The sequence below is a fragment of the Chiloscyllium punctatum genome, chromosome 37 (assembly GCF_047496795.1).
Source record: "Chiloscyllium punctatum isolate Juve2018m chromosome 37, sChiPun1.3, whole genome shotgun sequence".
NCBI lineage: Eukaryota > Metazoa > Chordata > Chondrichthyes > Orectolobiformes > Hemiscylliidae > Chiloscyllium > Chiloscyllium punctatum.
This window is the reverse complement of record NC_092775.1, coordinates 37,212,001-37,225,266: the sequence shown is the minus strand read 5'-3', so window position 1 is coordinate 37,225,266 and position 13,266 is coordinate 37,212,001. Positions and strand designations below refer to the sequence as shown.

Genomic DNA, 13,266 nt, shown 5'->3' with positions numbered 1-13,266 from the left:
AACTTATTGTGAGATACAACACCAAGTTAATGAAGTGGGGATGCAGAGTGAGATTCGTCCAGCAACAGCTTTCTGATTGGGTTACACTGTTGTGACAGTTGTGGATACTGGAAGTCATCCATCTGAGGACATCTCTGGTTGGCTCCAGACAAGTGCAGCATTTTGAGTGTTTATGATAATGGAAGAAGCCTCAAGACTGCTGAATGGCTAGCTTCTAGATTTCTTTGCAGTACAAGTAAATGAAGCCTGAGAAAAGTTATTTTCTCCCACCAATTGTTATAAGCTGTCCCTTTTAACCAGTTACTGAGAGACTTTACAATTAATGTACCAGCTAGCCCATGTATCCTATGAAGAAGTTAAAGAATTTAGAGAATGTAAGGTCATGGGAAACATGAGAAACATCTAGGCAGCCTTTCTCCAATGTTTATTTTTTCCCCTCCAGACATAACATCAGTGTTTCTTTGTTTTTCTGTTTGTTTGTAGGGATTTTAAAAATGGGGTTAATATTCCAGTAGGATTATTCATAGTTTTGTTTTATGTGTAGCTAGAACTTACTTATCTTTAATAAACAGTAGTTCTTGGTAAATACAAGAACATTTGCAATGTTTCCTGTTGGCCTTGATTTGCATCAGACAGGAAATTTTGGATTTCGCATATTTCAGTTTAATCTTTAAATATTTATGGTGAATCAGAGCATGATGAAGCTTGAGAATCAACATACTTTCCCAAGTGGGTTAAAGTAAAGGATAATTGAAATTTGCCACACATCCTTTAAAGATTACCCAGGCGAGCACTTGACACATCATAACCTTCAAGGCTATTGGCTAAGTGCTGGTAAATGGAATCATGTTGAAGGTCAAGTTTTGGTGCAGACTCTGAGCTGAAGGGCCGCTTCTGCATAGATTCTGTGAAATGTGGGGTTTTGCTGGGAATAGGGAGTGTGGAACCAGAGTGCCTTGTTCAGAAAGACTTTGGGTATTTGTTTCTTCTTCCATTGGATGTATGTGACATGTTTTACTGCATTTATTATTCATCTATAATTCTTCTGGGAAAGAGGTATGGGGCAGTCTTCAATTGCCTCGGTACTTGTGGCAATGGCAGTTCTATTGTCTGAGGTGAATTTTGAATGTTGACAAGTAATGGTTCAAAATTATAACCCATTTTTAAATTCTTTGATGGGATTTAAGCGACAAGAGGACATTTCTAATTGCCTTTGAGAGATGGTCATGATAAAACAACTTCTTGAACTATTACAATGTTTCTGGTGCAGGTGTGCACTCACTGTGTGGTTAGAAACAGACTTCTCTGATTTTGATCCAGTGATAGTAAAGGAATGGTGATATAGTTTTAATTCACAGCGGAGTTTAAAAAATTAATTCATGACTTGTGATGTCACTGGCAGAACAAATATTTATTACCCATCCCTAGTTGCCCTTGAGAAGGTGAAACACAGTTTGTGTTTTGATGCAGCAACATTAAAGGCATGTTGATATTTGTCCAATTCAGAATGATAAGTAGGCTGGAGGGGAGCTTGCATATAGTGGTGTTTCCATGTATCTGCTGCCCTTGTCCTTCTAGATGGAAGTGCATATTGGTTTAGACGATGCTGTCTAAAAAATTTGATGAACTTTTGCAGTGCACCTTCCAAATGAAACACTGCTGCTAATGTGCGATGGTTTATGAAGGAGCAAATGTTTGTGGACGTGGTTATAAATTGAGCAGGCTGATATGTTCTGGATGGTACCAAGCATCTTGAGTGTTGGTGCTATACTTATCCAGGCAACTGGTGAATATTCCATTACACTCCTGACTTGTGATTCATAAGTGGTAGAGAGGCTTTGGGGAGGCAGAAGGTGATTTGCATGCTGCAGAATTCCTAGCGTCTGACCCATTCTTGCAGCCACAATATTTATATGGTTAGTCTGGGTCAGTTCTGGTCACTGTATCCCCAGGATGTTGATAGTGGGGGATTGAATGATAATGCAATTGAGTGTCAATTGTCATATCATCGATGGTTAGATTCTTTTGTGTTGGATATGGCAATGGCCCATCACTTGTGTAGCATGAATATTACTCGCCACTTGTAATACAAGACTGAATACTATCCAGGCCCAGCTGCATTTCAGCATGGACGTCTCGAGTATCTGAGGATTGTATAGATTAATCTCTCAGTAGTTGTTGGGGAGCTGAGAAGATTAAGGAGCTAAGCAATGTTGTGAAGAATGGAGAAGATATCCTTAATGACCAAATGGAAAAAGGATGGCTTGGGATTGATCAGTACATATTGTTTTCATAACTCTATACTTGATGAGGAGTTCAGGTAAAAATGGAAGCCCGTTTTTATCAGATCTGTCTATCGCATTTCTTTTGTGACAGTCTGACTTACCTATTCATTTTACTCACTATTGATCCTATTCCTTACTTACCTGAAAGCACCCAATGTCTCCACTGATGGAGGAGGAATTGCCTATGTCCTCAAGGACTATTTGTGGTCCAGTCACACAGATGGCAGGGAAAGTGAGGAAGATTTCTTAAAGAAGTGTAATTTGAGTAAATTTTACTATTTGAAGTATTTGTCTATATTTTAACTTATATAAGCATCCAGTGAAAAATTCTTAAACTCCACACTTGTTGCCACTTCCATAGAAACATAGAAAATAGGAGCAGGAGTAGGCCATTTGTCCCTGCAAGCCTGCTCTGCCATTCAATATGATCATGGATGATTATCCAGCTCAGTACCCTGTGCCTGCTTTCACTTCATAACCTTTGAAACCTTTAGCCCAAGAATGAAATCCAGCTACTTGTTGGAAACATTCAATGTTTTGGCCTTAAGCTTTTCTGAGGCAGAGAATTCCACAGGTTCCCCAGTCTGGTGAAGAACTTGCTCCTCCTTTTAGTCCTAACTGTTCTCTGCCAGGGAATACTTAGTAGACAAGCCAGAGACTTGAAGAATACAGCAAGCCAAGCAGCATCAGGTGGTGAAGTCCACGTTTTAGCACCAAAAGCATTGACCTCCACCTCCTGATGCTGTCTGGTTTGCTGTGTTCTGTTTGATTACCTTGGATTCTAGCATCTGCCGTGTTTTCGTCTCTAACCATTGTATCTTTAGTCTGTAGTGTCTGGTTCTGGACTTGCCAGTCATTGGAGTATTCTTTGTGTTTACCTTGTCTAGTTCTGCTAGATTTTTTTTGGTTTATATGAGATCTCTTCTAATTCTTCTAAACTTCACTGAATATAGTCCTAACTGTTATGACACAGGGTAAACCCTTCTGCTTAATTTAAAACCAGCAAGACAGAAAAGATTTATCCCGTGCAGCAATCTGTAACAATTGGGTGGCACGGTGGCACAGTGGTTAGCACTGCTGCCTCACAGCGCCAGAGACCCGGGTTCAATTCCCGCCTCAGGTGACTGACTGTGTGGGTTTCCTCCGGGTGGTCCGGTTTCCTCCCACAGTCCAAAAATGTGCAAGTTAGGTGAATTGGCCATGCTAAATTGCCCGTAGTGTTAGGTGAAGGGATAAATGTAGGGGAATGGGTCTGGGTGGGTTGCGTTTCGGCAGGTCGGCGTGGACTTGTTGGGCCAAAGGGCCTGTTTCCACACTGTAAGTAATCTAATCTAATCTAATTCAAGTGGCCAACAGCTATTTAAAGTAAAAATTAACAACTTTATTTCTTAAAGTGAAACAGAGAATAATTAACTAACAACTATTTGTTAGTTCCTCTAACCTATCTTTTACCTTCCCTTCTATAATACTAGTCCGATAAAACTCCCAATTAAAACCGACAGAAAAATTGAAATTTTAAAACCATTCAACAGTTGAATCTTCTCTTTATCTTCGTCAGTAGATTGGCTCTCCAGGTCAGTGTTGAGGTTTTTCTCTGTGCAAACTCCTTCTCTGGACATGTACCTCTCAGAGTTCTGATGAGCAATCTATGGCTGTTGGTGTGTTGGCAGTTCTCCTCCCAATTGTTCAATTTTCCCCAGTCCTATACCCTAAAGCATCGGATTGTGTCATTGGCTTTTAAGATCGTCTGTCTACTCAATTCAAACTTGATTGGAATTTAGTATTTCTCTGGGTATAATTCAAACTGATTGGCCTAATTCAAATCTGTTTTGTCGTTTCCAGGAAACTAGCTGCCCCAGTAGCTGGAGCACATGTTACATTGTATCTTATTGAGAACACTTGGTGCTGTCACTGCTAGCTGTTAAAGATGTAGTACACCCACATCTTCATAACATAACTGATCCAGTCTTTCTTCATACATCAGTCCTGCCATGGAATCATAAAGGTGGTCTGCAGTACGAAAGAAGGCACTCTGGATCAACAAATCTGTGCTAGTCAAAATAACCTTCTCACTATTCTAATCCCAGGAATCAAACTGGAACAGTCCATCAGTTTAGTTCTGACTTATTTCAAGTAACAGTATCTTAAGTATCAAAATTCTGTACTACTTGGTTTATGTAAAAATCAGATTAAAATTAACAACATCATTTGTAGCCAAAATGATTAATTATTGATTAAATGCATTGAGTTATACACAAGCATAGCATTTTTTCACACAGCGTATTAGCCTGAAAATATGACTAACACTCAAATAGTCTGTATTCTAAAACAGGAGTTGATTTATACAAACATTCTAAAGATGTGTCCTTGGCAAGAAATTATACATTGCCAGTATACAACTTTGTTCAACGATACTGCAGAAGATTTGTTATAGAGACTGCAAAGCCAATTATGTTCTATTTGTATGCTGTCACAGTTTATGAACTTTTTTTTTCATTTTAGTATTATGCAGAATCCCATGGAGTAATATATGTAATTGATTCCACTGATGAAGAGAGATTGTCTGAGTCAAAAATAGCTTTTGGTATGTATTATGCAAAGAGAACATCTATATTATTTCATGAGCGAATGATGTGTATGTTTATAAGCATTCTGCCCATATTGAGAATGAGTGTAATGTGTAACATTCTTTGAAAGTCACTCATTTGGGATTTTGGCTCCCATCTGACTTGCTGTGTTTGATTTTTGGGTCAGAATACTTTTGTGTACTTATCAAGGTGAGAAAGATCAATGCTTGAGAGTGAATACATATCCCTTTTTGAACTATGTGTCAATATTAAGCATTTAGGTTAAGAGAAGAATGGACCAGATCAAGCATAATTGAGGCCCAGCACGGTATGCTTGGAAGACTATAATGCTGAACTTTTTATTTCTTTATTGTTCTAATTTATTTCCAAGATCCTGTACCTAGGTAATTTTGTACCTAAGGTGGTGTCATATGTAACAACTTGGTAAACATCTCACTGCACTCATGTGTGTACATATGACAATCAACCCAATTCTAATCCTAATCCTCACACTGCCATAACCTCAGCATCTGTGTGATATGGCTTTTCTAGCAAAGCTGTTGATTATAATAAATCTTGTCAAGTGTTTGCAACACATCAAGGGAATTTTTTTCCATCCTGCCATTTTTGGTTGAATTCTAGCTGATGTGTTTGGATTGATAGCTTTATGTGATAATACGTTGTACCTCCCTGTTCACTGCTGGCTCAAGGAAATGCTGCACATGTATAGGAATTCCTTCCTTTGGAGGTTTGTGATCATTTTTCCTATTGTTTCAGTAATGATTTGAAATAATTGAAATATCCTTAGTTCATGTTGAGGTTTGGTATAAATACCAGTTTATTCTTGAGAAAATACCAATATGCCTGAGGTGTTTAATCACATTCTTAAACCATTTATCTCCTCAGAAAAAATGATCACCACTGAAGTGCTTGAAGGGGTTCCATTGTTGGTATTGGCTAACAAACAGGATATAGAGGTACTTTTAGTTTTGTCATGTTTGTCCCTTTTTTCCCTTATTAATTTTTTATGAAATTAAATTTTCTTTAATCAGAAAGTTCATCTTAAAACATGCAACATAGCTGACCTATGTTCTCAGTGATCTCTGAGGAATATAAGCAAAAGGACTTGGAGTAGACCCACTTTGTGCCTGTTCTTCTACTTCAACTCCATTTTCTGCCAGCTTCATATATTCCACGATTCCGAGAGAGATCAAAAATCCATTTAGAAGAGCCTGTGTAAATAGCACTTAATTTTTTTTTTTAACCATGGATATAACTTCAGATTAGCACAGCACTTTACACTTAATAGTCACAATACATATCAGTTGAAATTGCCATGCTGCATATCCCAGAGAGTCATTCTGTCCTAAAGTTACAGTCGGCACATGGGTACCAAGACCTCCATTATCTATTCATGTGAAACAAGCTACTTCGTGAAAGGAAGCTGACTTAACTGGAGACAAAATGAAGAATGACAACTTTTGTTTCATCAAGGTACTTCATTTTGCTGAAGTACTGTTCCAAGGGCACTGAAGGCTCTATTACCCAAGTAGCCATTCTTCAACTGTGATCTTGACAAAAACTCAGTAGGCTGTTAAATCATTAGGGGATGCATTAGCTCAGTTGCCTGGACTGTTGGTTAGAAATACAATGTTGCCAATAGGATAGGTTTAATTCCTGAGGTTATGAAGGATTCTCCTCAACCTGTCCACTCGCCTGCAGCATGGAGATTCTCCGGTTAAACCACCACAATCGCCTCTCTCTGAGAGTAGTCTGTATGGTGGTCTGAGTATTGGTAACTTTACTTTTTATGTTGAATCATTAGGGACAGAAAAACCTGTTTTGTCTTCTGTTTGCACATTACTATCTAATTGATTATTGTTGGATAATAATCAGAAACAGAAACACTGACCGTTTTACTGTTCTTCTCTTTAGACTGTAGCCACCTGTCTCGACTGTAATGCATAAACACAGACTCTTAATTAAATATTACTAAATCTTATTAGATATTGAAAAGGCATTATTTTGCATTTTTGCTCCATCAGATGAACTTCTGACCTCGACCATGAAATCACTAAGATCACTTCCTATAACATCATTTAACTCTACCTCTTTTCATCTCATCTGCAGAATCTCTTATTCTTGCTTTTGTTAGCTGTGAACGTGACTTTACCAATACAATCCATACAGCTTTACCAATACATTTAAGTCATCCAAAATGCTGCTGTCTGTGTCTGAATTCACATTTGCATACCTGTAATTCTACCCTTTTCTTCAACATTGATTTGAATCACTTATCCATTGTTGACCGTGCCTTCCTTAGGCCCTACATATAACTCTAACACATCCTCCCACACCTCTGCACCTCCCTGCCTTACTTTCTTCCTGTAAGGCATTCCTTAAACATTACTTCCTTTTGGGTGCATGTCTCCTGTATATCATTTAACTGTAAACTTTTGAATTCTGAAATTCTGACATAAGTTTTTCTGTTCGTCTGAAGAGTTTAATAATTAACTTTGGGTATTTCTGTAGCCATGCTGATTTTTTTTTTAAAAAAACAGCTAAAGTGAGTTAACTTCAAGATTAATGGATTTTTATTTGTTAGAGTTTTACAACCACACATGATAAACAAACTCCATTTTAGAAGGACAGCACTGTAGTTTGAGAATAAGGGTTTCTGTTTCTAAATTGGGGAGGTTCTGCAGAAGTTCTGAATGAAGATAGATACAACAACGTTACTTCTGAGAAAGGAAGAAGATAAAACAATAGATTACCTTTGACTAAGGAGTTCAGTGATGGTCTCAAACCAGAAGTTTTGAACAAAGCCCTGATGTGGTTATTTGAAGCTGAGAAAATTTAAATTCAGATGTACAAGAGTTCTTGGGAAAAAGTTTGATTATCCAGAATGGCAATTAGAGTCACAGTTAAATTAAGTAGAAGGGGTTAAAGCAAGAGCTTTTGTCTTCTGGTGTGAGTACTGTCCAAGGCTGACTTTTTTTGGGCAAAAGGTAAAGTCACTATGGTCTTACCCAGACCATAGGGCTGCTTTCTCATTCCAGAGATTCAACTAGTGATGGTTTAAGTGAGGGTCACCATGCTTTGGGCAAGGGCAAGTTGAGAAGGAAATTCCTTCATGATAACTTCAACTGACAAAGGAATTGAACCCATGCTGTTGGCGTCACTCTGCACTTCCATCCAGCCAACTGAGCTAACTGACCTCTTTGCTGTTCTTGGGAACTGTAAAGGAGATTTTTTTTTGGTGGAGGGATTAATGGTAATGTTGATAATGCATTGATTTCTTTCTGAGATTTGGCATGATCTCTTTTTTTTTTCCACTTTATGGTTGTTTGGGCCCATTAACCCCAACATTAATGCTTCATTCTTTCCTTATGACTGATAGACCTGCCTTTCAGTGGGAGACATTAAAACAGCTTTTAGTGATTGCGCTCCAAAAATAGGAAAGAGAGACTGTTTGGTCCAGCCATGCTCAGCGCTTACTGGGTAAGTAATGATTCTCTTCCTTCATAGCAGATTTCTGTTGGATAAATTGGTTAGGGGAAGCAGGGGTTCAGAGAGGGAGAACACAGCAAATTATTGTTTAACTGGGTATGGAGAACATCTATCAACTTTATTAGTAATATTGTATAAAAGAAAGAATCTGAAATTGTTGTGGAGAAAATATAGAACCACCAGAGGATGCAGAGAGTTCTTCAAAAAGTAGGTCTTTTATTTGCAAACAAAAAACCACGACACTGAGAAAACAAATTCTCGAATGCCCCCGAACCTCAGGCTCCGTGGATTTTTATACTTTTTTTTAAAATCATGTTTCTGTTAGTTTATCAGCATGTCCAACTATATTAATCAAAGTACCTCACTCTAGCTACATAATTAACCAGTGATGTTAGTTCCCATTATCTCTTTAGTTGTACATTCTACTTCATGTTATTCTAATGTCACGGTTAAATATTTATTGCTAATTCTGCTACAGTGATCTTCTATTCCAGACTAACCCTGTCATGATAGATATTTAGCTATTCCGTCTATTACAATAGTCTCCTGTCTCAAGCTGACTACTAACAATTAATTAGATATTATAATGTCATGTCCCAAGTAATTATGGTCCCAAGTAATTGTCATGTCCCAAGTAATTGTGGGCGGCACGGTGGCACAGTGGTTAGCACTGCTGCCTCACAGCGCCAGAGATCCGGGTTCAATTCCCGCCTCAGGCGACTAACTGTGTGGAGTTTGCACGTTCTCCCCGTGTCTGCGTGGGTTTCCTCCGGGTGCTCCGGTTTCCTCCCACAGTCCAAAGATGTGCAGGTCAGGTGAATTGGCCATGCTAAATTGCCCGTAGTGTTAGGTCAGGGGTAAAGGTAGGGGTATGGGTGGGTTGCGCTTCGGCGGGGCGGTGTGGACTTGTTGGGCCGAAGGGCCTGTTTCCACACTGTAAGTAATCTAATCTAATCTAATCAATCCTGTCATAATAACACTTAACACAAAACTTGCTTTATTACTTGTGTTATCTCATAGTGACCTTTCAGCCTTAATCTTACTCTGCTAATTGGTGTAAGAGCATTCCACTATTCATATCCCATCCTGCCTTCCAGATTGCCAGTGGTCTTCATGCTTTAACCCTTTCCATGCTTTCATGTTCTTTATTTTCCATAAAAGTCTCCTCATATTATTTCAGACATGAGAAGATGCACTTGATTGGGAATATGGTCATCTTAATTCAGTGAATACTGTAGAAGTGCATGTAGCTTGGACACAGCTAATATGCTTTTAACAAAGGATGGCAAACAGTTTTATTAGTCCTATGGAGTATTCTGAAATGAGGAGCAAGTTTGAGAACTACTTTTAATTAATCTAGTAAACAGCAGTCAATGTACATAACTGGAGGAAAGATCCTGCTTGATTTCGCATTTGGTCTATAAACTCTTGGCAATAGATTCAGCCAAACCAACAAATCACAAAATGAATAGATTTTTTGACAAAAATCCAAATAGTTGCACTTCTCATCCTGGTGTGCTAACTTTATAAATAGTAAATGGTGCTCATTAGATTAATCCAACAAGTTGCTTTGAACTGAATTGTAAAGCTTGTGTAGAGGAGAACGCAGATGGAAAAAATAAGTTTGGGACTGGTATGAGAAAGTTCTTATAATAGAGTGATAAGTGCACAGAATAGAGTTCCAGATAGAGTAGGTCAGACAATAGCCTTCAAATTATTTACAAAGTAATTGGATACTGCAAAGGGGCTCTCTAAATGTCTAAATTGAGATAAATCAAATTACCTTCCCATGTGTAGTTGCTTTGGGACAACATGTTACTCATTTCCAGGTGGTATAATTCTCTGGTGGCTGGGATAAGAGAGAGTAATTTGTATTTGGTATGTCCTTTGTCTTTGATCCAATTTATTCAGGTTAAGATGGGGGCGCATGATAGTTGTGCATTTGTGTTATTGGTCCAAGCCAAAACAAAAGTAATTATTGCTTCTCAGTTGCTACAGCATGCTAATGTTGTAGTGTCCTAGTAAGAACTGACCAGACGTTGAGTTTATCTGACACTTAATGGTAAAATAAGTATCCACTGTATATTTTTCTCCTCCATTTACCTGTGCCCAAAAATAGCAAGTACTTGAAACCTTAAATTAGATGGTAATGTTTTTAAATTACTTAATTACACATAGAAGTTTCTCAACCTTATTGTCTTGATTCTTGAGTTCTTTCTTGATTGAATATTCGATAATTTTCAGATTATGCTATTCTAAAACAAATTTCGGTCTTCTTCCAGACAAGGTGTAAATGATGGAATTGAATGGATGGTCAAATGTGTGATTAGGAACATTCACAGGCCACCAAGGCAAAAGGATATCACATAAAGCATTTCTTTCAGATCTCAGACTGAACATTAAATCTCCTGTTTTATCAGAGATGCTGAATTGTCGATCAACTGATTCAATGGATCTCCGACGTCTTGGGAATATGTCACCTGAAAATAGTCTCAAACTCACAATGCTCAATAACTGTGATATCTTATAGTCAGAATTTGTGTTTGTAAACCACTATAATACTGCAGTACTACTTCCTCAGCATTTGTATTGCCTGCTTGTTTTGTGCATTAGTAAAATATTTTAGTGCACATATTTATTGTACCCATTGATAATTTTAGTGGAAGTACAAACTATTGTTACAGTTTTAGAAAAGCTCTCTCTAAGCCTTCTATCTTTTATTTCTAAATAAAAATTAAGAAGTTCACTGAGTTAGCTGGAGAGTAGTGCAGACTAGCAAAAGGAGAGGTGGGTGCTGGCTTTGATTAGTAAGCTAGTCATGGCTGAGGCAATGAAATGAGCAAGACATTAAACAGCACACCCATAGACTCGTGAGGTTAAAAAACAGCCAGGGTTCTGACACCTGATTCCCATCGAGCAATCCTTTTTGAAATGTACTTTTATCAATGCAGAATGTGGATAAAATTGAACTTGTTCTCCAAACATGTCCTACTACAGATCTTTCATGAATAATAGCCAATTAACAAAATGCAACAACCTGTCAAACAATACTCATGATCCAGTCCGCAAAGGCGGAAGAAAATTCAAAAATGGGTGAGTATTTTTGAGTTAGTTTTAGACTTGAGAGAAGTAAGCAGTGGACTTACTTAAGTCAGAATGCAAGATAATATATTACAGCTAACTGTGGTATAAATTCTAGCTTCAAATGAGAATAATGTTGTCATGGCATTCTCAAATGATGAAAAGGTTCTTTACCAGGAAAGGTTCTAGGTTGTATGCTGAGTGGCTGGAGGGGCAGTGCTATTAATTGTTCTAGAAAGCAATGGAATTTCCTGTGGCTTGTAAGGTTGCAACAGAACGATGCTGATGTATACAATGGGAGTTTGGGGAAAAAACTGGAAATGTTCATTTTTATACAACATACCCCATCAGCCTGTGAACCACAGAACCAGGTGCAAGCAGCCAGTAATGCAGTGTGCACTTTTATCTGGTGTGTTTCTTTGTTTTGCTGACTTTGTAAATGATAAATCTTGGAGATATATATTTTGCATCTGTAACTGTTCAAGTACGTTTGGTTGCAGCAGTTTAATGTTTGCAATAGGTCCCTGCAAAAGGCACTTTCTTTCCAGCATGGGGTCAGAACAAGGGTTGAGGTTAATGTCGAATCACTTTAATAAATATTTGTAAAATGTAGATTTTATTTTGCTGTACTATTTTTCCTTTATTTTGGAAGTACTAATCCAAAAAAAAAGTCATTGTGAACTAATTTTGGTGGTCTATTATTCTATTTCCTTATTTCAAATAAAAAATGTATTAAAACTTTTGGCCTTGAAGAAGCTCTGATTTATGTTGAAATACATTCCATTTGATATGCAAAATATTAAAATGTTTTTCCTTCTGAAATAAAATTTTTGCTTCAGTAATTGGAAAGCAGAGTTTAAATCTTGTCCACTTACAATGTAATGAGGCTTTTCTTTTGATTTCCTTATAATTCACACACTTCATTATGCACAAGAATATTTGGGATATGGAATTTTATTTGAAGTAACCCAAAATGTATTTGTGCATTTTTTTCTTACTCTCCAGGGTATAAGGAATGTAGATGTCCAGGATCTGATAGAATTTAATGGGTAGCTTTGATAATTATCTTTAAAGTTAAAGGTAAAAGAAAGGTCTTTGTCTCGCAGCGCAACAGAAGTTATTGGTGCTCACCACTCCTGTGCACAAGCATTTGCATTCCGGATCCTAACTGATATCTGTGAGAAACTTTTTCCTTATGTGCTCTTTTTCTTTATCATTCGCCTTAACTCTGTGTCTTCTAGTTCTTGACCCTGATGGTCTTCGGTTCCTTTCATAAATTTCTTACGTTTGCCATCGACTGGAATCTCAATATAGATCAAATGTGTAACCTTGAGGTGAATGTCTGCCTTTGCATCTTCTCCAGCACAAAGACAAGGTAATTCTACTTCATAGAACTTGGCCAGCCCCACCTCAAACTGCTTGCTGCTGGAATCCTCACCCTTGTCTTTGTCATCTGCAGTTTTGATGACTTCAAATCTTTTCCATTCTGAACAGAAATTATGTTGGACTTGAAATGTTAACCCTTTCCTTCACTTCTGCCAGACCTGCTAAGTTACTCTGGAACTTTGTTTTCGCTTCAATTATTTCAACAATTCCTTGACCATCCTTTTGTCAGGCATCCATTGTAAACCTCAGTTTTTCAGAATTTGCTGTTCAGTCAAATGATGTGTCAAGGCTTCTACACAAAATTATGCAAGGCATAGACAGGGTAAATCGTGAGAATCCTTTCCCTATGACAGGGAGCACAAGTGTAAGGTAAGGAGTAAGTTGCTTAAAAGGGTTCTGCAGAAATTTATTTTCACCCAGACAGGAAGGTGGAAGGT

At 37.8% G+C, this 13,266-nt stretch overlaps 1 protein-coding gene across 2 annotated transcripts in view; it reads left to right on the top strand.

Annotated features, from left to right (window-relative positions):
- Positions 1 to 12,185, top strand: part of arfrp1 (ADP-ribosylation factor related protein 1) — a 34,438-nt gene extending 22,253 nt beyond the window's left edge. Inside the window, exons 5-8 of one of the 2 annotated variants that reach the window (XM_072556590.1) lie at positions 4,788 to 4,869; positions 5,759 to 5,829; positions 8,253 to 8,353; positions 10,783 to 12,185. In XM_072556590.1, the coding sequence (XP_072412691.1) occupies positions 4,788 to 4,869; positions 5,759 to 5,829; positions 8,253 to 8,353; positions 10,783 to 10,807 (279 nt within the window). In that variant the 3' untranslated portion in view covers positions 10,808 to 12,185. Of the gene's footprint in view, positions 1 to 4,787; positions 4,870 to 5,758; positions 5,830 to 8,252; positions 8,354 to 10,644 lie in introns of both variants that reach the window. The other variant, XM_072556588.1, reaches the window with a different exon arrangement.
- The last annotated feature ends 1,081 nt before the right edge of the window (positions 12,186 to 13,266 follow it).